The following is a 26,866-nucleotide window of genomic DNA, read 5'->3' as shown; positions in this document are numbered from 1 at the left end:
ATTTTTAAAAACCATACACATTACTCGACAAGTTTCAAATGTAAATCCAATCACGATATCCATTTAAAATGCTCCAGATAAACAGACATGAAGTACTTGTATGTGTGCGTGTGTTTTTATTTCCAAATGTTAAATGATAAAAAAAAAAATCCATAAAACTGATGGAAAAAAAACAAACATTCATGACAGGAAGGAGCTACTGAAAAAAAGCTCCTCGCATCGACCCTCCGCCGTCTCACTTTGTATATTCATGTATTTGTAGCTGCTATTGTGTCATCTGTAAAACACTTCAAATGGCGTTTCGTCAGACAGACTCCTGACTTGACACCTCCACAGCCCTCCAGGCCTTGCAACCAGACGAGGCCTCCAGCATGTCTGACAAGCACCATTTCCACACATTTGAATCCAAACTGTCCAAACTCAAGAGGCCTTTTGTTCTCTCTCACACCATTTGCACCCTGAGATGAAGATTCCCGAACATCACACACTTTTAGTGGCCAAAAACCCTCCCCCTCCTTCCCTTCCCTCAGCATAACGTGATTGGATGTGAATCATCCAAAATTGGTTTCTAAGTACCTTGAACGATAACTGTAGTCATCATCATAAAAATACAAAGGTACTTTTTTAATATATATAGATATTTTCACCGCAGGTCGTATCAAAACTTGTTTTCCCCCAAAGAGCGCTACGAAATAAAGTACCCTGTGCAGATAGATACCAGTGTATGCCTAGTCTTTATTCTTGAAAAATGCACATGTCCAATTCTGTAGCGTTTCCAGTACAACAGGTGTCAAAAATATTTTACAAACAAATCAAATGCAGCAACATTTATCCATAGTGAAAGGAGTCTTATGGACAGGTTAGCAGAAAAAATAAGACTTATCCCCCTCTTCTTTAATTTTTTTTTCTTTTAAATGTCAACAAACCAGAACCAGGCGGAGTAAAATTAAGTTGTTTTTTTCTTCCTAAGGCGCGTATCTTTAAGAGTGACAAATATGAAAATAAATCACTTGCTTTCTGACAAAGACAATGTTTTGTTTCATTTTTTTTTTAAACCACCTTAATACACAAAACTTGAAGTTAAAAGGTTCTTTCTATGGAGGTTCCTCTGGAATACTTTTTCTAAAACAAATGTCAGCATTGTACATCGGCTAACGCTTTACTGAGAAAACAATGGAGATTACGATCTATTCTTTTGTAAAATAAATCATGAGGTTGGTCCATATTTATCAAGCATCAGAGGAAGAGACGCTGCGATGTAAGTGGCCTGGAAATAAATCACTACATTGCATAATGTTGACCTGCAGGTGGTGAAAAAACAGCATCTTCTAAACTGTCATTGCTGCCAAGGCACATTAACATTTCGTCTAAATGAACTAATTATACCTTAAAAACGAAAAACAACATAGGCTCAACAGATGACCACCTCATGATAAAGCTTCATTTGGAACTCGAGTGGTCACAAGAAAGAAAGTCTTTTCTAGCGTTTATGTTTTTTTGGCAAATCAAGTTTAGTTCTGAATGTGAGGGTGGGGTGGGGGTGGGGGAGACAAGCTAATCAAAAGCAGTTTAATCCCACTATGGAACTAAAACTGCATCAACCCTGTTTGAATGCAACTAGTTTTAGCTTTAAAATAATAATAAAAGCCTCATAGTCTCAAAGTTCAACAAAAACTAATGAAAAATCCACTTCCTACTAATTACAAGGCCCAGTGTGTGAAATTTAAAGTCATCAGTTAGCATGAAATGGAATTGCGAGTTTTTAGCAAGATAAACAAAAAAAAAAACAACCAACCGCAGTAATAATTTATATTTACAAAAGGAGCAGGTCCACGTGAAAGGAGGCAACGCCACAAATCTATAGAACCTCTGTCGGTGGATCTGCTCGAGGTTTCATGATTTTTATTCCTGACATCACAGTTGAACTTCAAATGTTTGCAGTACGCTTTCTGACCACCAGATGTCTCCAAATCGCACACACTGAGCCTACGAAACCACTACGGAGGTTTCGAGAGGAAACCGCGCTCGGATGTGAGGTAAAACCCCTGAGATGCTTGCTAAATATGGGCACCGATATGTACTCAACTCCCTTTAGTCAGCGAACCTTTTAACACATGGAAATCTTCAAACCTTGAACTCAACATAATGGCTGAGAAGAGAATCCAGAGCTGCAGACAGCTTTTTTTTTTTTTTTCCTTTCTGTGCACATGAAAATCTATTGAAGAAATGGAAGTAAATATTTATAGCGATGTTAGTGGACAGAGGCCCCGATTCGTCCTCCCCCGTTGCGTCTCCTGTGAAATCACCTCGCCGCTGGGACCTCCTCTATACAAGCCTTAGTGTTTAACCATTTGGCTAGAAGATTCTACCATTATCTACAAATATATAACAAATAAAACTTGCAGGCAAAAATAGTTAAGTTTCAATAGAAACACCCTTTTTTTTTCCTGAAAATACAGCAGTATCTGAAATATTCGTCTCATTCATTTTTTATTGTTTTTAAATTCTGTCCCAGTTTGTCTGCATCTTATAACAGGAAGCTCTTTTGCCTACAAACAGAAAAAAAGTATCTACAAACTTTGTAAACAGACCTGCTTTGTTGTTTTTTTTCTTCCAAAAACATAAATAACTCAAAATATTAACAGCCAATGGAGCAGAAATTGAATGAGCGAGGGCCAAAAAAAGATAAATATACAACACCATTCAGAAAAAAAAGAAGAAGCTAAAAAGGTTCTTGCGTGATTCTTACAGATGATCCTCAAGCCTGGAGGAGGGCCTCCCCTTCTCAATTAAAATAATAATAATAATATAATAATAATATTAATAATAATAACAGTATAATAATAAAAACAGGTCACTTTCAATCGCAGTTTATGATCGCCCCTCGCTTAGGGAGAAAAACAAGTTAACCGGGGAGGGAGGGGGTGGGTGTGTGGGGGGGGAGAGGCGGGGGGCACTGAGGGGCGTTTAAGAAGAACCAAAGAAAAGAGAAGAGTCCACACCAAGCTGGACATTCAGTCCGGCCCGAGGCGAGCTCACGCAGGGCTCCGCTCTCGCCCCTCCCACCCCCAACCCCACCCCCGCCCCTGCAAGTGTTTGTTTCGACCGAGTGGAGCTCCCCGGTGGGCGGGGCCGGAAAGGCGGCGGGGCGGGGCGTGATCAAAGGGAGGTCTCCAGGCTGTGTAGGGGGCTCCCCGGGGCCGACGTGGGCACCTCGGGCAGGAGGTGGTTGCTGCTCTCCACCGCGTTATTGTTCTGGTTGGGGGAGGGCGAGACGGCCAGGGTGGGCGTGGGTGTGGGCGAGGGCGAGGGCGAGGGCGGCGTGGGCGTGGCGTTGCGCGGGCTGGCCGAGTTACGCTTGGTGGGGGCGTCGTCCTCGGCGTCGGTGTCGTCGATCAGGGGGATGTGGGGCTCCGAGTCCTCTATCCGGAACTCGGGGTGGGTCATGAAGTTGTGGATGGATGTCCGCGACTCGGGCTTCTCCAGGCCCTCATAGAGGGAGATGGAGCTGCGGAATGCATTCACCACTCGGATCTGGAGGTAGAGCACAGGGAGGGGGGTGGAAAAAGACACTTTTAGCCACACGCAGCAGGAACAGTCGTGTGTGCGTGTGTGTTTTCTTGTTTTGTTTTTTTTGTTTTTTTTTTAAACATCCGGACAACACCACAGATATATATATTAAAAAAAAAACTGAAGTTATACTGGGTCAATGCTCGGTGAGTTTATGGGTCAAAAACAATTTACCAGTGAGGGCGAGGCGGCGGGGGGAGGGGGGGGGCCAGGGTCGCGGCGGCGATACGTGCAGGTGAGCAGCTGTGCCAAGTTGTACGCGTACAACTTGTTGCCAGTTAAGTGTAAGTTGCTGTCCTTACACGTCAAGCCTCAGAACCAATGCAGTTTGTGTTTCGGCTACAATTCCGATGGGTCACTTCCTGTTTCTCTACAGACGCCAAAGATGCCGAGTGGAGCGAAGCGATGCCGAGATTCAGGGGGGCGGGGGGGGCTTTAGGGGGCTGGACTTGAGGCGTTTAAGGATTGAGTAGTTGCTTTCAGCGAGCTGGGAAAATATAGCCGGACCTGTAGGACACACAAGGGCCCTATGAAATCCACTTTTGTTAACCTTTATTTTACCATGCGAGGGCCGTGTGCGGCTCTGTTTCTGTCGCAAAAAGGCCTGAGACCAATGGTGGGCAAATTACGGCCCGATTCACAAATCAGCACACAGATTGAGGCACAGGAGTCATTCCGAAGGTTCTTGACTCAAGCTAAGCAACAAGTTTTGGAATGTTTTTTTTTTTTCTTTGTTGTTTTTTTTTTTGCCATACTTGAGCATTTTTTTGGGTGTACACCACAGTTGTTGGAGTGTAGTTGTGGAAATCACAGGCCCCCCATCAATACTTTGTGCTCACAGATGAAGGCTATACTAAAATGTTAACCAGTAACAAACTGGTAGTCAGACCCAATGCAAAGAAAAAAAAAGTTTTAGGGAGTTTTTGAGGGAAATCAGTCTAGTAGTTTGTTTAATCAACACCAGGCAGAGGCCTGTGTTTCATTCTTCAAAATGCAAAATAGGGGAGAGGGAGCCAAGAGACGAGAGAAATGCCGCTCTTATAGACCAAGAGATCACATCAAAAAATACAAAACAAAAAAATCTGACAGAGTCCGGACACGACAGTTTACTGTTGTTGGACATGCTCAGGAGAGAGTGAGGAGAGAGAGAGTGGGAGAGAGACAGAGAGAGACAGAGAGAGAGAGAGAGAGAGAGAGGACAGGAAGAGGACAGCGAGAGAGACAGGAAGTGGTGGTCAGTCGAGAATTATGTTCGTGGATTTCAAACAAACAAAAAAAGCGGCGGCGGCAGCAGCCAAGCATGTCTAACGAGCTGGTTGGTATACATGTCAGGAAAACAGCACAGAGAGAAAAAACTCACAAACGAGACCAGAGACTTTTTGAACCCATGCAGAGCGCGGCGCTACCTTGTGTTCAGCGGTAGTAAACCTTTGAGTATAGCCCATGACACATTTCACAGAATCTAAAGGAGGACACGTGGGGGGTCAGTGGGATCTCACTTTGGTTTGGTTGCTTCTTCTTCTACTTATCTATTTATTTTTTGTAGGGGGAGCATTCTGCCAACACACAAGTATTCAGAGGGGAGGAGGACAGAATTAACTAATTCAATTAAAAAAATAATACAAAGTCTCCTATGGGGGAACCTGGAAGGAAAAGTTGAGAGTTTAGTGGAGGTGGTTGGGGGGGTGGGGGTCCACATCCCAGCAGTCCCATCTCAAATAAACCTGGCACATGATTGTCTCAATGCAAGACAGGTAGAAAATCACATCTATATTGAAAGCCCAGTGTGCAAGATTTGCTGGCACCTTGTGGTAATGCAGTGCATTGCAAGAAAAAAAGAAAAATTCACTGTATGCAAATTGTTTGTCAACTCTTCCTCTTATAAAAAGAAATAATAAAATTCACTTTCTGGACAAATTGGCCGCCTCCTTACAGGTTGACCTTTTGGCCTTTGACCTCTTTATGCAAATGTATTTGTATAAAGTAAATGTATTTTTATATTCCGCCACTGGATCCAAGGAATGTTTCACACTGGGCCTTTAGGAGAACAAGTACATTTTGAAAACAAACAAACAAACAAAAAGAGAACTTGCTGCAGGTCAGGCAGCATCTGAAAGAGAAGACAGGTGATTGTCAAGGGAAGGGACAGAGGGACGCTGGCCGCCGCCGGCGCCTGACTGTCCCAACCCGCCGCTGCAGAGAAAAGGTTCAAAGGTTCCGCGTTTGGCCACTGACCACTGGTCAGTGAGTCCTTGGGTTCACTTTTTAAAAAGGCAGTGATCCAGTGATCATGGGCGTATACTCAAAACATTTACCCGACTGGGAGGAGGGGGGGTGGGGGTTGGGGGGTCGAGAGCTGCAGCGACACAGACCTATGGTTGCTACAGGGGGAGGGAGGGCACAGAGCAGACTGAGGCAGCGGCTGCAGACAAACCTGGTCACCATCAATCCACAGTCCCATTTTTTTCCTACCTTTCATTACTGTTATTTTTTAAAATAGTAACCACACACCATCCCCTCCCCCACTGACGTGAGCGTGTCAAAACCACGTTTTTTCCTTTTTCCCCTCGTCTGTCAGACCGAAGCAGAAGCAGAACAGAAAACATGATGACACAGAGATAAAAAAAAACAAAACAACCTCGACACCAGAAGCCGCCTGGTTCACAGTGTACATGTATATACAGCAGTGTTATCAAAAGCATTATGGAGGATGTGGTGCAGTTGGTGTCTTTTTGTTGAGGAGGGGGGGGAAGAGGAGGGCGGCACATTAGGAGGAAGCATGAGAGTCAACGTGTGTCAACGTTAGGTGAGAAGAAGAAACGAGAGTGGGAGATGTTAGAAGAACAGAAGAGGTCCGAGAAAAAAAAAAAAAGAAAAAAAAAAAGAAGAGAGAAAAACGTCTCATGCACTAGAGGAGAACACGCACTCACACCCCACAGTGGCAGAAGCGGAGTTGACGGCAGTGGCAGTAGTGGTAGTAGTAGTAGAAAAGGCTACATGTGTAGGGCTAGAAACATTGGTTACATCGTGCTGTTGTTGGCTGGAGTTGGAGGCCTGCCGCCTCAGAGCCCCCTGAAAGGAAGTTCCACTCTGGAACGCACTCACTACATCCATCTGCAAAGAATCAGACAGCGTGACAGGGAGAAATAGAAAAAAAATATATAGAGCCCAGAGGGAAATACAAACAACAAAGCCAGAAGAGAGACAAGGGAGAAAAATAATAAAAAAAAGTAAAATAGAGGAGAAGGCACCAGTAACCATCGACAAGTTGAATTCAGGCTTTTAGGTGGAAAGAGGAGGAAGAAGGAGAAGGAGGGCGGGGGTTGGGGGAGGGGTTGAGGACACCAGCGTCTCACCTCAGTTTCACTCTTTTCTCCGCAAATTCCTGCCATACCTGCAGCTCTAGCCATGCTGCCGATGCCTCTCGGACATCGGGCCGCTCTAGCGCGCCTCTGCCTCTCGTCAGTACCTTTAAACCACTCGCTTGTTTTGCTTTCAGCAGGTCGAGGTGTTAGAAACCCGCTTTAGCTCAGCAACAAGAAACGGAAAAACTTGAGACAGAAAAAAAGCCTTTTTGTTCTTTCTTTCTTTTTCTTTTTTTTTTTTTCTAAAGGCACAAACCATTCTTGAAGATTTGCCAAGAGAGAGAAAACACCAGATTTTCAAGCTGCAGGAGCAACGGACGAGTCAAAAGTTTTTTTTTTTTTTTTTTTTTTTTTTTATGGCTTTTGGATTCCCTCTGGTGTTTTTTTTTTTATTATCATTTTTTGCGGCAGGCAGGTCCAATGGGTTACCTGAGTCTGGATGCGGCTGAGGCCCCGGAACCAGAGGATCTGGCCGTGGCGGAGCTCCCGCTCTGCGTGGTCAATCTCGTCCATGTCCTCCAGCTCCTCCAGCTCCTCGTCCGGGATCTCCTCCTTCTGGGTGCCGTGGCCCGCCGTCTTGAGGAATTTGAGGCGGCTGGTGGGTACGGAAGAGATCACCTGCAAAGACGGGGGGGAAGATCCCGCGTGAGCGTCGTCGACTTTATCTGATGAGTCGCACGTCTAATCACGCAGGGGCTCGACACTTCATTAAACCGGACTGGCGCTACGTTTCCCGGTTACAAGACGGCGCAGCAGCCGGCGAACCTGAAAATTAGCCTCCCTGACAGAGGAGACACGGTTTGACGTCAGCAGCTTCTGACGTCGGTCTCTGAGCACAAAACCACAAGTGGAGCGAACGGAGTGAACTGCTTGAACCTGCACAGGCTCAGCGCAGCTCTATTTCCATGTCATTTGCAAGGAAGTTTAAAAAAAAGAAGAAGAAAGAATCCAATTATATAATACTGATAAGGAGAATTTTGTACAATGTGGTACCATTACAGTAATAAATTAAATTAATTACTTTTTTTATTCACATAGGGAAAAAAATTAATTAGGCTGTCCCACTTTTTGTCAGTTTAAGACAATGAGTCAACTCAGACACAAGGGGGCAGTGTCTAATGATATTCCAACTGGTAGGCTGGGTCATTTTGTCATACCTGTCCCCACAGCAGGGAACCAAAGCCCAGCACGGTGCACCAGAGCCACTGGTCGATGGTGAGGCCCACACAGCTGAACGGCTTCCCTCCAAACTGAACAATGACGATCTGAAAGAGAAGGAAAAACAGAAATCCATGAGAATGGGGTGATCGCTGAACAGCTGAGATGGAAAAAAACAACATAAAAACGCCAAGCATCTGAGTCTGGGATACCTGGATAACAAAGGTGCCAAAAACAATACTGCAGAAGATGGGGTTGTTGAAGATGCCTTCGAAGACGTTCCGCTCGCCGTGGATCTTGCGGGCGTTGATCTCATTGAACAGCTGCATCAGCACGAACGTGTTGAAGACGATGGTGTAGTGTTCAGAGGGTGGCGCGTGAAGAGGGGCGTCCCGGCCGCTGTCGATGTCAAACAGTTTCTCTCCTGCCGAGTGGGGGGGGTCCAAATATAATCAATCAATGTGTCCGCGACGCACACGCACGCACGCACAAGAGAGAAAGAAAGTTGACGGGATTGGCCGAGATTCTCACCGGCAAACAGCAGCGTGAAGATGATGATGAGCTGATAAACTCCCTGACCCAGGATGTTCTTCATCATGGTGCGCGAGATGAGGGGCTTGTTGCGGCCGTAGGGCTTCCTCAGCAGCAGGGCTTCGGTGGGCGGCTCTGTGGCCAGGGCCAGCGAGGCGAAGGTGTCCATGATGAGGTTGACCCACAGCATCTGCACCGCCTTCAGCGGGGAGTCCTGGAGGACGAATGGAGATGGTGGAAACACTCAGCGAGGAGGTGGCAACGAGGACAATAAAGTCACAGAAAAACCACACGGCTGTGGAGAGGACTTGATGATTAAGGAACAGCCAATGGCAGGGAAGCATATTGCAATGCGATGTTCACTTCTGGTCTCTGATGCTTCTCGTACCAACTGTGGTGTCAAATGGCAAAATCCTGAGCAGATCCACATTCTGGGCTGCAGTATCAATTATTAGCAAATGGTTATCTTCTACACTGCAGATAGATGGTGAAGACATCAAAGATATGAGCAAGATAGATGTAATTATGCAGATGCTGATGCCATGAAATGACATCAAGTCCGGGTCATTGTGAGGAAACACGCTTCCCCTTCAGCCTAGCAGCTAAATACAACAATCTGCACTAGTTTGTAGTCGTGGATTCATGCCACCAGTGAGCGAGCAAGCATGTGAACGTTTGAGGACCGTGTGTAGACATTGAGCTCTTTCAGGAAGCAAACGCAGGACGGAACCAACCTGCGTGATGCAGGCGCCCGTGAAGGCCACGATGACGGCCACCACGTTGACGGTGAGCTGGAACTGGAGGAACTTGGAGATGCTGTCGTAGACGTTGCGGCCCCACATGACCGCCTTGACGATGCTGGAGAAGTTGTCGTCGGTCAGGATGATGTCGGAGGCCTCTTTGGCCACGTCCGTGCCAGCAATGCCCTGCAGGGAAAATAATAAATAAAATATATTTTATTTTTTTCAAGAGATCATTCAGTTTTAATTTTCTCTGTCCAACCAAAAAGAAAAACTCACCATAGCGAAGCCGACGTCGGCTTTCTTTAAGGCGGGACCGTCGTTCGTTCCGTCGCCAGTCACGGCGACAACTTGCCTCTGTTCTATGACTGTGCTGTCGATGATCCCTGGAGAAGAAAATCATTATTATCTGAGATGAGCTGTCTGTATGTCCTTCCATGCACAGAGCAGGGGAGGAAAGAAAAAAAAAAAGCGTACCTTTGACCAAGGTGTGCTTGTCGGTGGGCGACGAGCGGGCGAGGACTCTGAGTTTGGGCCAGATCTTGTCTATGCGTTCTTGTTCAATCTGGAAATGAGAGACGGGAAAAGATGATGTGAACCTGATGTACACCCCTGACAGTTTGGGACCTCGACGGTCTCTGCGCGTCGCTCTCGGCTCACCTCTCCTTTTTCGTTGCGTATCCGCCGGTTGAACTCTTTGCCCTCGAGGCAGATGAAGTCGTCGCCGGGCAGCAGGATGCCGCACTTGGTGGCGATGGCCCGGGCCGTGTTGATGTTGTCGCCCGTCACCATCCGCACCGTGATGCCTGCACGCTGGCACTTCTTGATGGCATCTGGGACCTTTGGGGGAGGGGGGGGGGGGAGATCCGGAACCACAGCAGGGAGAGAAAATGCAGGTTATTTTCTTGCAGTGTGGGCTTCTCTTCTAGATGTTAAATTACTGCAACTTCCTGAAAGAGGGGGAAGCCCTCTCTCCTGCTCCATTGGAGAGAGGGCTCCAATATTAAATTTTATTGTATTGTAGTTAGATAATTAAAAAAAAATCATGTTCACTTGCCTAAAATGTTTGCCTTGTGTTTATACCTTGATCATAATCAACTAACCAATGGAAAAATCTAAATCAATTAAATGATTGCGACATTTCCAGAAAAAAGTATCAACATGTGTGATACCAGCCCTGTATTGACATGGTATCAGACAGATACCAAAATCCCCAATATTGCCCACCATGCCCTCCTTTGTTAAATGCTTGTTAGTGAGACCAAACCTTGCAGCCTTTCATTCAATTCAGGCCAGTGAGCTCAAAGACGTACTCGGGGGCACTTTGAAACAGCTTTTAAAGAAAAATTTGCCTCCTCCACAAAGTTTGCATGCAGCAACTTGTTGCACGACAACAAAAATGAAGCGCTGCACGGTGGTAAAGTAAACATGCAACTTTCTATCTTTTCCTTGTCAACACGAGCAAGTTCATAAAAAAAACTGTTTGCTTCTGCCATCCAATACGTCAACACATGGAAACCTTGTGCGACCCACGTGATCTACGGCAGAGAGAGAACTTCGCCCTGTCCCAGTTGCTGCGTTTACATTAACCTTAGAATTGCGCAAGACCTAAATATCGCAATACAAAACTGGTCATGGAAACTTTGAAAAACCTCTCAAATATGTCTTAAAGGTTTTGACGCTCTCATGAGGTGGTTTTTCAGACGTATTGAGATAGAGGAATCGCAAAAGTGTCACGGAAACACTTTCTTCACATTTACACATCAACGGACTTGACGTACAGAGTCACGCGAGCAATTCACTTCAAGTGAAAAGAGCGCATTATTGACAGCAAACAAACAAAAGCAAACGCAATTCTCGTAAGCGAGATTTTAGGAGAATTACGTCTTATGTGCTTCACACCGTTCAATGGAAACACTTGAAATCGCAACTGTACCCTGTCAAAATTTTAGAAATACTGCTTTTATTTTGTAAAAAAAAACTGCAATGGAAACGCAGCTTGGCCAAATACTTCGACGCAATGTAGAAACGATCCACTGTAGGAGCGGCGTTCAGGCCTCAAGGTCTCCACAATAACAACTCAAGTCGTGTCCGGCCAACTGACCTCGGGCCTCACGGGGTCCTCGATGCCCACGACGCAGAGGCAGGTCAGCCCGGTGAGGATGTCGTTCTCGTTGTCCCAGTCGGGCTCGCCGTCGGCGGCCGAGAAGTCCCGGTAGGCCAGGCAGATGGTCCGCAGGCCCTCTGAGGCCATGGGCTCGATCACCTTCTTCGCCATGTCGTCCCGGTCCCGCGGGCGGAACACCTTGGACTCGCCGCTGGCCGTGAGGACTTTGTAGCACCTGGGGGATGAGAGAGAGAGAGAGAGGTGGTGGGTGGAGGAGGAGGGCAAAGAGCAGGGGTGGAGTCAGGAAGACAAAGCGTTTGGACGGGGCGAGCGGCGGCGGCAGGAGGTCCCGCTAAGCCCCCTGTGGGTTAAAAAAGAAGTCTGCCTGGTTAAGAGGCTTAGGGAGTCGTTACCGGCTCATTTTCTCAGCGCCTGATTTTTAAGTCGCAAAGTAAGGGGCTTGGGCTGGGATGCACTGGACTTCTTAGCAGTTTAAGCCAGTACGCACACCATTCGACAGCGAGCCCGTCCACATTTGAGCGCGTGCGATGGGACAAAAGCGACACTTTGGCCCAAGGTAATGCGTCCAGCCCATTACCTTAGCCCTGTGTTTACAACCTCCTGCGACTACAACAACAGGCCTTCTTACAACATACGTCTCTTTTTTTGATGTAATAAGAGACGTATAATACAATAAGAAGCAGACAACCCAGGAGAAAGAAACCGTTTTTTCCCGTACTTTTTCAGCAGAATCTCCGAAGCCCCTTTGCTGAACATGCGGTAGCTGCCGTCGGCCATCTTCAGCACGGTGCTCATGGACTTGCGCACCGAGTTGAAGGTGTACACCTTGTAGAGCTTCTCCTCAGGGATCTCGTTGCGGATGGCCTGGTAGTCGCGCTTCAGGTCGTTGGAGAAGCCGAGCAAGGCACATTCGGTCTTGTTGCCCACCTGCCGCGGAAGCCCGCCTTCTTTTTCTGGAGGCTGGGAAAACCGACGGGACGATGATTAGACGTAGGAAAAGAAATCATAAAATGATTTAAAAATATATATTTTCCCCCACGGGCCTACCATGATCTTAGTGGTGTAGGCGCAGTTGACTGCGATGCCCAGGATCAGCATGTCTAGAATGGAGGGGGGGATGTTCTCGGGCTCGGGGACCTTCTTGTAGTGTTTATCGGCGATGTAGGCCTGCACCACGGTCATGCGGTTCATGGTGAGCGTTCCCGTCTTGTCGGAGCAGATGGCCGTCGCGTTGCCCATCGTCTCGCAGGCGTCCAGGTGGCGAACCAGGTTGTTGTCCTTCATCATTTTCTGAAGGATGAGAAGACAAAGCACAATAATAAGTAACATTAAAAACAATAAGCCAGAGACACAAAGTACATTTTCCTGGTAATACGTGCTACAAATTTTCAGGAAATCAACTGTTTAGAGCAGGGGTGTCGGACTCAGATACACAGTGGGCCTAAATTTAGAACTGAGACAAAGTCTCAGGCCAACACTGATATTTATTGAAAAAAATCTTCCTCCAGAGAACAGTGAACCTTTTTATATGGACCAACAAGTTTTTCTTCAATCTGAATATGGAACAAGAAAAGCTTGACACTATACAATAAATCATTTCACATTGCACACACGCAAAATCTGATTTCAAAAAAAAAAAAAAAAACTCATCAAAAAAATAAAATGTAAATAAAAATTGTATGCCTCTTTTTTTATTTGCAGACTCCTGATTGAAATCCACGGGCTGATAATAAATTAAAAAAATAAAAAGACAACAATAAACCAATCAAGCAAGAATATCCTACGATGAACGTCCTGTTCTGATTGACGCGGCAAAACACCAGCAGAGCATTCTGGGACTTGTAGTATTGGCGGTAAATGTGCTGTATAATACCAGCGGGCTACTAGCTCTAGTTGTGATTTTGTATTGCCTCACGGGCCAAATCAGAGTTTGACACCTTTGGTTTAGAGGTTCAGTGATTGGATGCAACACCCGCTGGCTAACACTTGAGCGTGGCGGCAGCGGCTCTCAGCCTGGCTTTAGCGTATCAGCCAGCCAAGTCTCCTCGCCTTAATAACCTGTCCTACTAGCTTTAATAGGCTGACGGCACGTAAGCCGATCGGCGGCAGGTCAACGGGGCGAGTGGAGCTCTGCACCTTGACGGAGTAGGCCAGGGAGATGGTGACGGCCAGAGGCAGGCCTTCGGGGACGGCCACCACCAGGACGGTGACGCCGATGATGAAGAATTTGACGAAGAACTGGATGTAGATGGGCGTGCAGTCCTTGACCCAGGGCAGGTTCTGGATCCAGAAGGTGTCGACCACAAACAGCACCACCAGGATGATGACAGTGATGGCTGACATGACCAGGCCTGGAGGAGGGGGGAGGGAGACGATCATCAGCGGCGGTGAGTTTGCGCCGAGCGTAAGAGGCGGAGACGGAATTCAACCGGAACTGTGCGTCGTCGTCCCACAATACCTGCTTTGCCAATTTGCACAGCCAGTTTGGTCAGCTTGCCCTGGAGGACTGACTTCTCTTTCTTTGGCAGGTTGGCTTTCTTCTTCTCCTCCGCGTCGGCGCCCTCATCGCTGTTCAGAGGCTGCATTTCCATGGCGGCGCCGTCCTGCGCTTTAGCTGTGGCAAAAGATGGTTAAAAAAAAGTTTGGCTCTGCTTTTGTCTTCTATTGTTAAATGTCTTGGTGTGTCGAACGATTTGTTTCTAATGCTCATATTTTATGTTAAAACTCACTGACAAACTTTTCTTCTTTCTTCTTACTCCTCCATATACACCCGTTTTTCCCATTGTGTTAAAAGTTTAAAAAATAACACCTGATTTTTTTGTATTTTGTTCATTTTTGTAAAAAGAAAAATACTGAGTGGCAAAAATTTACTGTATAATGTTTGAAAGCAAACACTGTATTTTAATGACTTCTCTAAATGAAAAACATTAAAAAAAAAAAAAAAAAAGAAAGAGCAAAGGGAGTTGTTAAAAGAACAGCCCTTACACTGCTGGGTATTGGCCAACACTCCAGCAGAGGCGTGACACGCAATGCAAGCGGTCAGAAATGAGTGTGAACAAAGGCAACATTGAGTTACGTCCTCAGGGGGGAAAAAAATAGATCAATAATAAAGATTGTGCTCTAATCAGTCGGAACAAATCAGCATAACCCAGCAAATTACAAAAGCTCTACTCTGCAAATATGGAGTAAATTGATTTTTGCCTTTTAAAAATCAAAGGCAAATGTTAGCGTAACAACTGATACGTTTGTGTTTTTTTCATTCCCATTCGTCATGCGGTTTTGCAAACCCGAACAGATACTGACGGCAGTTTATTTTCTCGCGACGAGAGATTGCATGATTCATACTCGAGCAACTTTATCCAAGGAACTTGGAGATGTCACTGTAATTACATTTTTAAGTGATCCTACCACTAAGTAATTAGCTTAAAGATTTTGCGGGCATACAGTAATTACCAGCCGCCCACCCGGAGATTTAGAGAACAGGTCAACTAGGTGGCGGCGGCGGTGGGATTTGTCAAGCGGATCACCGCGTTGTTCTCCCACGGCAGCGGCTCGTGACAGTTTAGATTCCAACAGATCTCTTCTCTCGTCTCTTCTTTCGCTTCCCTGAGGAGCGTCCCCCTTTCTTGGCTGCGCCGCCACCAACTGGGATCCCGAGGCCGGCGTCGAAACCGCGGTTTCCTCTGAGACGCAAAAGCCACCGACGACAGAAGCAGGGAGGAGAGGCCACTGGTTCGGCCACTTCCAGTCCCAGTCCCAGTCCCTCCAAGTCCCAGCCGCCAAATTATCGGCTTCGCTGGCATCGACTCGGCCACTTTCACTAATCCCTCACTTCCTGCATTTCCTCTCATTTCATTACGACAACCTGGCAACGCTGGACGGACCGTTTCCTAAATCCCGTGCATTTGACAAAGAGCTCGTAGAAAGCGTTTGGAAACGGGAGGCCAAACTTGAAAGGCGACGGGAGAAAAACTAGTTACTCAGTCAGGGTTATGTGAACTGTCATGAACCTCTGTTTATACTTCACTACACCACCGGTCAAAGGTTTGGCCACACACCCTAGGAATTTAATGTCTTTTCTTTCATTCTCATGACTATTGACAGTGCATATTTAGGCATCAAAACTAAATATGAACACAGATGGAATTATGAAGGAAACAATAAAAGTGTAAAATAACTCATTTTATATTTCAATTCTTCAAAATAGCCACCTTTCATAAAAAGCCTATTCAGAGTTATTGAACGTCTTTTTCTTGCTGCATAATCACATATATCTTGCTCATATATTTGATGTCTTCAGTATCTATCTGCAGTAGTAGTTGTAAAGATCAAAAAAAAATTGACTGGTAGTGTACATGGTGTAAAACAAAAGTGTGTTGTCCATAAAGGAAAACCTTCAGTCTTTGTTCTTTCACCATCCAGTTCTGATGAAACGGTTGCTAATGAAGCAGCCGCACAAACCTCGCGAGCAGGAAAAAAAAAAAAAAAACCTGGGCTCATATCTGCTTCCTCGCCTTTCTTTTTGTCGCCTCATTCTGACACTTTAAGAGCATCCATCAGCGGCCGCTTCCTGGTTTCATCACGGCTTAGAGGCGAAGCCGAGTGGTTTAGGAACCCCGGCGCAATTTCACGACTGACTGAAAAATCGCAGCCGGATTGGGAGTTGTGGAGAGACGCAGGGGCGAGATTTCAGAGATGAAATCCCAGTGATCCGGCTGAGTGCGCGGGGTTACTGTTGTGCTATGATTTATAGAGACTATTACTGGTCAGATTTGGGTATTTTTGAGCCCTCGCAGTTGGGGAAAACAAAATATTGATTTAAAATAAGGGGGCACAAAGCAAAAGCACAGGAGCGACAAAGCAGTTCTGCAGGTTCTGACAATTCTGTGCGAGAATGCATGCTGCGGGAGCAGGAGGGGCGGTAATACTGGGCTCCTGCAGCTGCTGTGGACTGTGGCTTGTTCTGCACTTACATGGCCTGTGTAATCTCGGTCTAAAGGATTACAGTTGAATCCTGGCAGGCAGAGGGAATCTGTGCACGGGGGACTAGCGCCAGGGTTGTGGCCACAGACCCGAGCACTACCGATCACGCCGTCCCAGCGGGGCAGCCAGCCTGGCGAGCATGCTAGCCGACTTCCTGCTTTTTTTTTTGTTTTTTTTTTAAAGAAAAAAAAAAAAAAGCTTCATTATCGTTGCTCGGCCACATTTGAAATCGCGCCACCCTTTTCACGGTTCGCCTCTGCATAGTTCAGGTTGGGACATCAAGTGAAAACAAATTGTGGGGGCCTATGGGAGAGTCGGCGGGAGAGCGACTGGGTGGGAAAGCAGATGTTCTGGCCCCAGAATTGTTGCATGGCTTTAATCTCCTCGCCACTAATCGCTATAACTGGATTCGATGGCACCTGCTGCTCAAAGCACAATGTGCCAGGAGAGGACGAGAGAAGAGGAGTTAGAGGGAGCCAGACGGAGCGGCTACAGAAGCCAGAATTAGGTGCACGCTGAAAAGAAGGCGTGCAAAAAAAAAAAAAAACGGTGGCTCAAAATTCCTAAAAAAAAAAAAACACCAGCGAGAAACTTCTATCCGGTTCCTGTGAGCGTTGAAGGCGACACAATAAGGAAGCGGAAGACGAATGCATAAGGGTAGGTGGCTATGCCGTGATGGAGTTATGTAAAGTGGTGAGTGGGCAAGCAACTTACCTTTCTTGCGGTTTTCAACGGAGCCGTCCTGCTTCTTGTCTGCAAGGGAAGCACAAGAGCCGACTTTAGACGGGCTTCAGGTAACAAAATCTGCTCCACATGGCGCCAGGAATTACGCAAACGCAAATTACGATGGACTTCAATGGTGAATTTAGCGTCAGTGGATGCAGCAGCAGCGACAGGGAGGCAGCTGATAGTGATGCAGCCTTGGGAAGACAAGTTATTCTCTGGCGTCCCCTCCTCCCCATGGGGGCATTCGTTTGAAGGCTCGCCAAATCCCTGCACGTTTCCTGACAAGCATGCATCTGAACGCCAATCGTGACCTGAACGGACGTCCACCAAGTTGTGCGACGAGATTATTTAATTGTAAGGAAAAAACTAAACAAGACAAAAAAAAAAAAGAAAACACAAAGGAAAACGCACTTATAGCTTTGCCTCGGGGGGAATTCACATGATTCAATTGCCTTCTTTTGCCAGGGGACTTCTAGGCTGCGGGTAGGTGGATGCAGCCGGAGCAGACTGATCATCTGCCAATTAGGATTGGCACCGCCAGACGTATGCGGGGAGGCGTTCGCTACTCTTGAGAGCCAGTGTTACTCATGGTTACACTCAGCGCAAAACAGAAAAAAAGAAAATATATATATATCTAAAATAGAAGCAGCGTGACCTCACCAGAGATGTTACGCAACTGACCTAGAGTGATGTTTGCATTTTTCAGCATGTAAACAGCATAATACCGAGTTCAGCACAGCCCCTCCGGCAAATATGTGAATAGGCAATAAACCCGGAGCAAGACAGGCTCCTGGGTTTAATCAGGCTCGAACCCTTGGAAGAACAGGCAGTAAGGCACGACGTTCAACTCATCGTCTGTTTTTCTGAAGCGGCATGCCGATTAAGCTCCGACGGTTAACCACGCCCCTTGTGATGTCACAGACACACACGGACTAGGCAAGCCGCGGGAGCCGGGGCGGTGCTGCACAGCAGCAGCGTGATGGCCTGGTGCAGGCAGCTGCATATATTAATACGGGAAGCAAATTGGTTATGCAAGCAGACGCAGAAGCATCACGTCGAGGCTCTGGAGGCGCGCGGCACTGACTTTTCCTCTGCTTCTTCTTCTCCTCCTTTTCCTTCTTCTTCTCTTCCTCGTCCTCGTCGTCCTCCTCCGCGCTCCCGAGCAAAGTGAAGATAATTCCAGTTTGAGAGTTGACACCCACCGCGGTGACCACCATTTTCCCTGAGCCTTCCATTACATGGGTGCCTGCGGAGCCGAGGGGAAAACACACCGTCAGCCAGTAAAAAAAGAGGCGGCCTGCGCGCCATCTGAAAGGGATGACGCCATTTCCATGAGCGCTCCGCACGCGCCGTTCCTGTTTGCACGCCTTGAAACCATTTCAGCCCCGACCAAATGTGCGCGACGCTCTCATCATTTCGTGTTTTTTTTCTCTGCCCCCGACTCCGTTCAGTCGCAGAATAAATACTGACTTAAATTCTGTGGCTCAGAAGGAGAAAAAGCAAAGATGAGTTTCACTGACGGGAGAAAGGATGACGCAGGGACCTCTGAAAAGCTTTAATTAAGAGACTTGATTCAAGAAATGAGTGGCAGTGGGAAAATAATTTGGATTATCAGAGGACACAATGTGGATTTAATTAGTTTTTTTTTTTGCTTTGCTTTTTAAATAATTTGTCAGAACAGCAGGGCAATGACAAACAAATGCGGTCACACTTCACATTGTAGCAGCAGCAAACTGAACCTAACGCCTAATGCAGAACAAAATGTTTATTTACTTTACTGTAAAAATATAAAACCTTTTAAGAAAAGTTAGGTGTGAAAATGAGTCCGCCGAGTGCTTGACTCGGAAATAAAAATCTTAAAAGTCTGTAAAAAAAAAAAATTAAAAAAAATTGCAAAATTAATTGGATTTTGAGACCTTTATATTTCACTGAGGCCCTCTGTCATTAGCAGTAATCTGGACTGAGCTGACCTTAAACCAGACTCTGCAGATGACGTGCGCTCTATTATTTGCGGTGCGGAGCAGCCGAGAGCGTCGACAGGCGCCTTCGCCTTCCGACTGAGATGTTAAAATAAAGATGCTTTATTTTATTTGCTTTGCAGACGACAACTCGCAGGAAGAAAAACAAAAAGTTTTTTTTTTTTTTTAACCTGATAACAGCATAGGATCTTTTTCTTGGGTTTTCTTGACGTGGTCCGACTCCCCGGTCAGCGAGCTCTCGTCGATCTTCAAATCGTTGCCCTGGATCAGGACGCCGTCGGCGGGCAGGAGATCACCTGCAGGACGCACAAACACACAGCTTTCATTCAACTGAACAGCGTTGCGGTCGAGGCCGCACCAACCGACACCCAAGACATCATCAGGATTTGGAAGTCTCGAGATGGAGACGAGACCGAGACACCTGGGGCTCTCTCACCATATTTGATTTGTGCAACGTCGCCGACCACGATCTCGGCCACGGGGATCTGGATGACCTGGCCGCCGCGGACCACGGTGAACTTCTGCTCCTGCTCGATGCGGCTCTGGAGGCCCCGGAACTGCTTCTCCTTGCTCCAGTCGTTGAACGCCGTCACCAGCACCACGCAGATGACCGACAGGAGGATGGCAGCGCCCTCGATCCAGCCCGCCTCCGACTCGGTCTCGTCCTCCGCCCCGCCGGCCGCCTTGCCACAGTCTGCGCCGGGATGCAGAGGGGAAAAAAAAAATTAGGCCGCAACGGCACAAAGTCTGAAAATCAAACGTTTAGGAATGAACACTGCCGCGGCTTACGTTCTCTTTCTGCATCTGGGGGTTTATAAAAAGAAAGGCCTAGTGAAACGATGGCTGCCACCTCCAGGATAATGAGCGTGACGTCTTGTAGCGCCTCCCACACTAACTGTAAGAAAGTTTTGGGCTTTTTGGGCGGTATAAAATTCTGCCCAAACACTGCTTTCCGCTTCTCGATGTCTGCCGGCTGCCCGCTCAGACCTGCGGAGGAGAGAGAGAGAGAGAGAGAGAGAGAGAGAGAGAGAGGGAAGGAGGGAGGGAGAAACAAAGCGCTTTAACACAACAAAAGAGCTCGTTTCAAATTCCATCTCAGACTCGAGATATTCACATTAAAAAAACATCAAGGGGCTCCGTGGTGTTTTTTCTGTTTTAAGCACAGATGGATGATGCGGCTGCTGCTGCCACTGAAGGGGTGTTTGTTCCCCCCACACCCCCCGCCTCCCAAGTGGAGGCTGATAGCGGCAGAAATCACCTTCGTCTTCTGAGGGAATCGGTGACGATGATGACGAGGAGGCACCGCAACAATGACGCGCTGTGTGCCGGGCCGTGACAAACACTTTCAGCCCGGCGAGGTGTGAAAGAGGAAGGGGGTGTGTGTGTGTGTGGGGGGGGGGGGGGGGGGGCATGGTCAGATCAGATCCCTTTTAAAGGCACCACTGTGTGACTGACTGGAAAGGTTTTGTTCACAGGTGTCCCACTGCTATGAAGTCATCTCTGAGGCCTGCACCCCCCCCCCCCCCCCCCACACCCCACCCTTCCTCTTCCACCACCATTGAAATGCCTCCACATTCAAGGCAGTGTCACATATTCAAAAAGGGCCTTCGCACATTTGATGATGGATGACAGTGCGTACCCACGCCTCCACCCCCCCGACCCCCCTTTTCTATTCATGCCGAGTGACTCTGCGTGGGCGATGTGCAAAGGCGGTGGAGCAGAATTGGAGGCGGGGTGGGGGGGGGGTCCGACGTGACCATCGGATGGGGATGGAGAGGTGGGGGGAGGGGCGCAAATACAGGATGGAGCTGCCGTCACCGTCCTACTTATTTTAAAGACTATGAAAAGAAGAAAATCTTCCGTCTTCCTTTTCTTTAGCGACTGATTCATTTGGCAAAAACCAAAATGCAAATTCATCCACAGCGCGCAACACACACGCTCACCCAGTTTCAACTCTGTGACGGCACAGAGGCTCTGACGTCGGCGGTTCTCTCAGATCCCCTGGTGGACACACGGACAATACAGCTGCGGCAAGTGCAGCACAATCATCGCACTGTGACAGGGTAACAATCGAAGCCCGGCCGAGCATTTGTGTGTGTGTGTGGCTCGTTTTTGTGTTACTTTTTTGCAACCCCACCGAGGGCCGACCGACAACGAGACAATGCAAGAGTGTGACTGAGCGCGTGACGTCGGCAGAAAAGAAGAACAGCAAACTAAAACCACAGACGGGATTCTTTTTTTTAATACGCTGCTTCTGCTGCTGCCGTTTAGATGTGTGAGCAAAGACTGCAACCTGCTCGCTGGCCGAGGGAGGCCAGCGAACCCAGCCTTTTATTAATAATAATATTAATATTATTATAAATTATGTATAATATTATATAGTTCACCAATCAGGTACAAGCCTTCTTGGGTTTTTGAACGACGGCCCCTTAACTTTGGTTTATTAATGGCCATGAGGCAACACGACTTTATAAAGCACAAATCTGTGAATCAATCAATGATTAAAAAATAGCAACACCCGTTGCCGTGTGCGCCGACACAGAATGCAATTAAAGTGAGCTGATTAATTTCTGTGAGAGAACTGTTTTTTGTTGGCGTTTTTCATATAAAAAAAAAACAGACACTGGATTGATTGAACCAAAGTGCAATTTGCACTGTTATCAACTGCATGAGCAGCACGTACGCGCGTTCTGCTCAGTGATGCTACAAACTCGTCTGGCTCGTCTCTCAATTTGTCTGCTTTCGCCTCAAGAAGACGAGCCGGAGCGCACAAAAGATGATACAAACTAGAGGGTCAAGCCGCGCAACTTAATCCGTTTGTGTGTGTGTGTGGATGCAAAATCCCAACAGCGCAAGAAAAGCGTGTTACAGCCCTTCCTTATCGCACAGAGGACAGCTCGCTACGCCCGAGCGCCGGTTTGTAGCAGTCTAACGAGGCTCTGCTTCATGTTTCTTTTTTTTTTTTTTGAAGGGAATTAAGATCGCGACGGCGCTCGGAAACATTCCTGGGAAGGAGACGAGAGGGATGACAGTGACTCATCGGTGCAGCACATTAAAGAGGCGGCTGGGTTCACGCCGCCTGCCGCAGCCTCCCCGCCGTCCGTCTGCTCCCGCTCTCCTCTGCGCCTCTAATGAAAACGTGCCGACAGCTAATAGCCCGTTCAATTTAACACCGCTTTTTTTTTTTTTCCCTCCCCCTCCTCAGCGCCACCTCCACCACCACCACCACCACCTCACCGTGCGACGCAGCAATAAAACACAAGTGACAGGACAATCACGCGCGCCAGCCCAGCCGTCTCATACAGAGGGGACAACGGCCTTGGGAGAGCCTGTCGGCCAATCATTCACCGTTTAACACAGGTCGCTGTCCCCGACTGACCCCCAGTGACGGGGGTGGTGGGGTTGGAGGGGTCGGGGTCATGGCAACATCCTCACTCTGGAGCAGTGACAACTTCAGAGCGGGCGCAACGAGCCAGGTGGAGTGGGATGGGAGGAGGGAAGACACGAGAGCACGTCCATCATTAGGTAGGTTCAAAATCATACACACAAACAAGATTTTGGATGGATACAAGATGGATATTGACAGGAATTTGCAAAAGACAAAAATCGTGGCTGTTTCAGTGGTTGTGCTTTTTTCCCCTCTAAGGGGGAAGGATATAGATTTCTTTGAACTTCTTCCTACACCCTGTTGAAGAGCTGTTACTTATGCTGTGATAGAGTTGTCACAATTGTTTTTGGTTTTTCTTGCCCAAGCAAGTTCACATGTTTTATTTATTTCATGTTTTTCTTTTAACCAGTTTGAATAAATGAAAAAAAATCAAAGTAAAAGAATGAGGTACATGATGCAGAGATAGGCTGCTGACATTTCATCCTCTTTTCTGCTATTTGCTCCTGCTGCCCGCCAGGTTTTCCCTCATACTTGCTCCCACATCGCATCGATTTCCAGCAGGTCCCGTTGTGAACTTTGACTTGCGAGCCAAAAGAGGAGACGGGACGAGAGGGCGAGGCGCGGCCGCTGGCACATCCTCACACCGAACGAATTAGGCCATTTTCTAATATCTCTTGTCTGCTACCGTCCCCATTGAGCTTGCCTGGTCACTTTCCGCACGCGGCCGCCGAGGCGTCACGGGCTGCTGAGGCCCGTGGAGCAGATTCTGTTCTGATCACTGAAGCCCCCATCGTCTCACTTCCAGCGTCACGCCGGTTGATTAAAACAACTTAGGCAACACTTCGGAGTGACGACACACCTCCTGCCGAGCAGGCTGGACAACAAATTACACTTCAGATGCAACGCGAAGCATCTGAGAGTTGCTAGTTCCCAATTGTTCCACGCTGTTTATCGCTTACTTACATTGATATTGGACCGTTAACAAAGGAAAGAAAACAGCATTTGCGAGAGTCTAAAGGCACGATGTTTATCCGTGAGACGCAGAGACAGGAGGTGACACAACACAGAGACAGAGAGAGCGAATGCTGTCAATAATATTGCTCATTGTAGTGGCGTGGTTGTGGTTGGTGTGACGTTCTACTAACTGCAGGAAGGAGGAAGAACACATCACCAGTCATCTTTCAACGGCCCCGCCCAGCCGCTGCGAGCCTCGAGGCAGCCCAAAAAAAAATAAAAATAAAAACAAATGTGGTTACGACTGATAAGGCAACAGCTCAGAGCGTCGTGGACAAGGAGCAAGAGTGGAAGTCAAGCGGCCGATGCCGACTGGCGGTGTGTCTCAGATCGACTTGACCCCGACGACCTCGACCCAGACAGGGAAAGTATAAAAGATGCGTCTGATGAGCCTCAATTAAGACTTTTATATAGTACAGGGCTGAGGGTTTGCATTCATCAGGCAAACCTAATATCTCAATATGCAGTTTGGAAGCGTGTTCTTGTTTCCATCACGCCTAATGAGCGCTACACACTGACATTACACTCCTTTTACAATTTAAACACTGTTGTTTGGCCTCACTGTATGACTTTTGACTCTGGGAATGGCAAATTGAACTATAATAAGAGAGCCATCCCTTTGTGTTAGTTTGGAAAGTAGTGTGGGGGGGGGTTAATACATTTAGCCCTAATCTAAACAAAGCGTGCCCGGAGACCGCGGCACCGCCGCTCCACTGCTGCAACGCCGCTTCGCCCAGACGTCTTCAGGCAAAATAAATGAGCTTGAAAATGTGAAGGATTAAGAGGGAGGATTGGCTTAAGGGGGTTTGAGAGATGGCCAGGCAACTAATTAGAAATCTCCCGCGACCGTTACATCACATCTACGCCGCATCCCGGTGATTGAAAAGTGGAAGAGTCACGAAAACGCGAGTGGGGAAACGGCACCTGTGGCGAACTAAGGGGAGGGGGTTGGCGAAATGTGACCTAGTGAGCAAAGCTCATCAGGCCGGCGCACTCGCAAATAATGGCACAAGTAGAAACAAATATTTGATGGCGGCGGCTGCTGGTACGCTGCTCTTTGACCCACACGGACCGTCGGCTTCACATGACCAAACTTAGGAGGAGACCGTCAATGTCCGCAGTGTATCTGTGCACTGGGCAGAGGACAGAGGTATTGGATGTGTAACATATTGAAGTCTTCCCTTTTGATTTCACGCCATGATTTAAGTAGGATTTCAAGAGTGCAGCTATCTGCAGAACAAGCGAGGCCCAAGCAAAATGTTACTCGATTTTCACACGGACACACCCCCGCAAAGTCCAACCACGATGACTCTTATCGGACCACCTGTGCGGACTGCAAGGAAACTCACGTCTTCTTGCGTTTGCAACAACGTCATCACGACCATGGACGCACAACAAAAAGGGATAACGCTCTCTCAGTCTCTCTCGCTCTGTCTTTCTAGCAGTGGCCATTGTTATGATCACAACGTCTTTACAAGGGTGCAGCTGTAGGCGAGGGGCTCGTCCAGAGTTTCACATCAGCTGCTACTTTCCAAGAAAACAGAGTTCATCTGTACAATATGTCCGTTCCAAATGGAGAACAAGAGAAGGGCACGCGCAATACCAATAGATGAAGACACTATGTTATATACATGCTTGGGCTGCATGTTATTTCTCAGTCATTTAAAAAGAAGTGTGATTTCTAAAAACAAACAAAACAATTCTATGAAAAAACAAACAACACTTGTGTTAGTTCTCTGACAATATAGTATAGAACGTCGGGAGGCCTTTGTCTTGTCAGTCTTTGTTCCATGTACTGTATCTAAGAAGACGGAAGTAATTACTGCTGGAAAAAAAAAAGCACCAGTCGCACTCGCACTACAAATATGACAGGACTGCACTTTCCTATAGCACGATGCAGCCACGTGCATGTTTGGACAACTCTCCCTTTTCTTCCCTACAACCAGGTTCCCTTTTGAGCAGTTTCTGCTCAATCCACACAATACAAAGCACGCACAGCCAATGTTAAATAGAGGAAGCGAAAATTTGCAGTTTCTTAAAAAACATTATTGATAAATCAAAGGTCAAGCAGCAAAATGGAAGGACTCTATCGAGGGATGGTGCAACTCGTGCGTCCGTCGCATTCTTTCAGGCTCGACGGAGGCTGCCGTTTTTCTCTCCTCCCTTATTTTGAGACACTGAACAGAGGACTGTTGCTGCTACAGTGAATATGCGGTGCCGTTTTAATCTGGGATCAAACTGAAAATCCCCTCCCGTAAGAGTTCAGTCAAGGTCACACTGGCGATTAGGCAGACTGTCTATAGACACACAGAGACTAGGAGTTGTGGAACAGGGGGAGGAAAAAAATGAGAGATTCTATTAAAAAAAATAGAGAGAGAAAGAGAACCACAGTGGAAGGTACTGAGTGGGACTCGACAAGCAATCTTTCCACAACTCTCAGCGAGTGAGAGCAAAAGTCATTATCTTGTAAAGCCACGTGGAGCAAAAAAAATACAAAGTAAAGTAGCACTGTGGGGTGGGGGGTCTGCGAACCACCAGGGCTCACTTCCTCCCTCAACGCTTTCAATCCCAACCCAGCCTGGTGACCTCCCTCTTTTGTCCGCCGCGTTTGGGCCGCTGACCAGCCTGTGGCCTGGTGCGCTGCCCGGGCGGACAGCTGGTCCGTCTGAAACCTACGCAGAGCAGTGCAGACACGCAACACTCGCGCGGAGACACAGGGGTGAAAGCCGAGAGAGGGGAAGGGAGGGGAGGAGGAGAGGAGGGGAGGAGGGGGAGGGCCGGGAGGGGGACATATCGGCAGCGGCCTGGAAATAGACCGGGACTGACCCGGGTCAGAGCCGGCCCGCCTGGCCACCTGTCCGGCATATGAGTTTTCCAAGGAAGTGATGTCAAGGTGTCCAAACTAAGGATCGGCACTCAACTACGTGCTGCTGCTAAGCGGCTACTGGCACGGTCGGCGGGGGCGGGGAAACATCCTGCATTTGATCCAATTGAACTTTAAAGCAAAGAGAAAAACAAACAAAAAAGGTGTACTGTACCGTCTACTGGGGACGTTTTTAATCGATTGCAGAGTCCTTGCGTGTCCTCGTAAGATTCCCCGACTTTACTTAGCGCCTCGGCTCCTCTCAGTTCCATGAGGGAGCGCAGCTCTTTGAGCGTGCAGCCAAACTCCCCGTCATGGTTGGCCTCCACCACCGAGTTCTTCACCCCGCTGTAGGAGTTGTTTGCCATCGTCTCCACGTTTCCCAAAACGCTACGATGGGGGAGAAATAAAGAAAAAAAAA

At 47.6% G+C, this 26,866-nt stretch overlaps 1 protein-coding gene across 6 annotated transcripts; it reads right to left on the bottom strand.

Moving 5' to 3' along the window:
- Positions 1-715: 715 nt before the first annotated feature.
- atp2b1a (ATPase plasma membrane Ca2+ transporting 1a) lies at positions 716-26,862 on the bottom strand. 6 transcript variants are annotated; one of them, XM_076030204.1, is made up of 22 exons: positions 26,621-26,750; positions 22,529-22,631; positions 19,970-20,167; positions 19,617-19,874; positions 19,351-19,476; positions 18,286-18,447; positions 17,190-17,228; positions 13,951-14,106; positions 13,629-13,843; positions 12,540-12,782; positions 12,211-12,452; positions 11,469-11,706; positions 10,025-10,204; positions 9,842-9,929; positions 9,644-9,750; positions 9,359-9,550; positions 8,625-8,838; positions 8,306-8,517; positions 8,093-8,200; positions 7,365-7,553; positions 6,595-6,684; positions 716-3,534 (listed from the first exon to the last, which is right to left on the bottom strand). In XM_076030204.1, the coding sequence occupies exons 2-22, from the start codon at positions 22,599-22,601 to the stop codon at positions 3,160-3,162; spliced, it is 3,705 nt and encodes a 1,234-aa protein (XP_075886319.1). In that variant the 5' UTR covers positions 22,602-22,631; positions 26,621-26,750; the 3' UTR covers positions 716-3,159. The 6 variants fall into 6 exon arrangements, with proteins under 6 accessions (XP_075886319.1, XP_075886317.1, XP_075886316.1 ...); XM_076030202.1 differs by lacking the exon at positions 26,621-26,750 and adding an exon at positions 24,932-25,933; XM_076030201.1 differs by lacking the exon at positions 22,529-22,631 and having other exon boundaries at positions 26,621-26,862.
- Positions 26,863-26,866: the final 4 nt, after the last annotated feature.

The sequence above is a fragment of the Nelusetta ayraudi genome, unplaced genomic scaffold (assembly GCF_046127955.1).
Source record: "Nelusetta ayraudi isolate G7.1 ecotype Tasmania unplaced genomic scaffold, CSIRO-AGI_Nayr_v1 ptg000027l, whole genome shotgun sequence".
NCBI classification, from domain to species: domain Eukaryota; kingdom Metazoa; phylum Chordata; class Actinopteri; order Tetraodontiformes; family Monacanthidae; genus Nelusetta; species Nelusetta ayraudi.
Note: the sequence above shows the minus strand (reverse complement) of the source record. Positions and strands in the feature narration are given on the sequence as shown.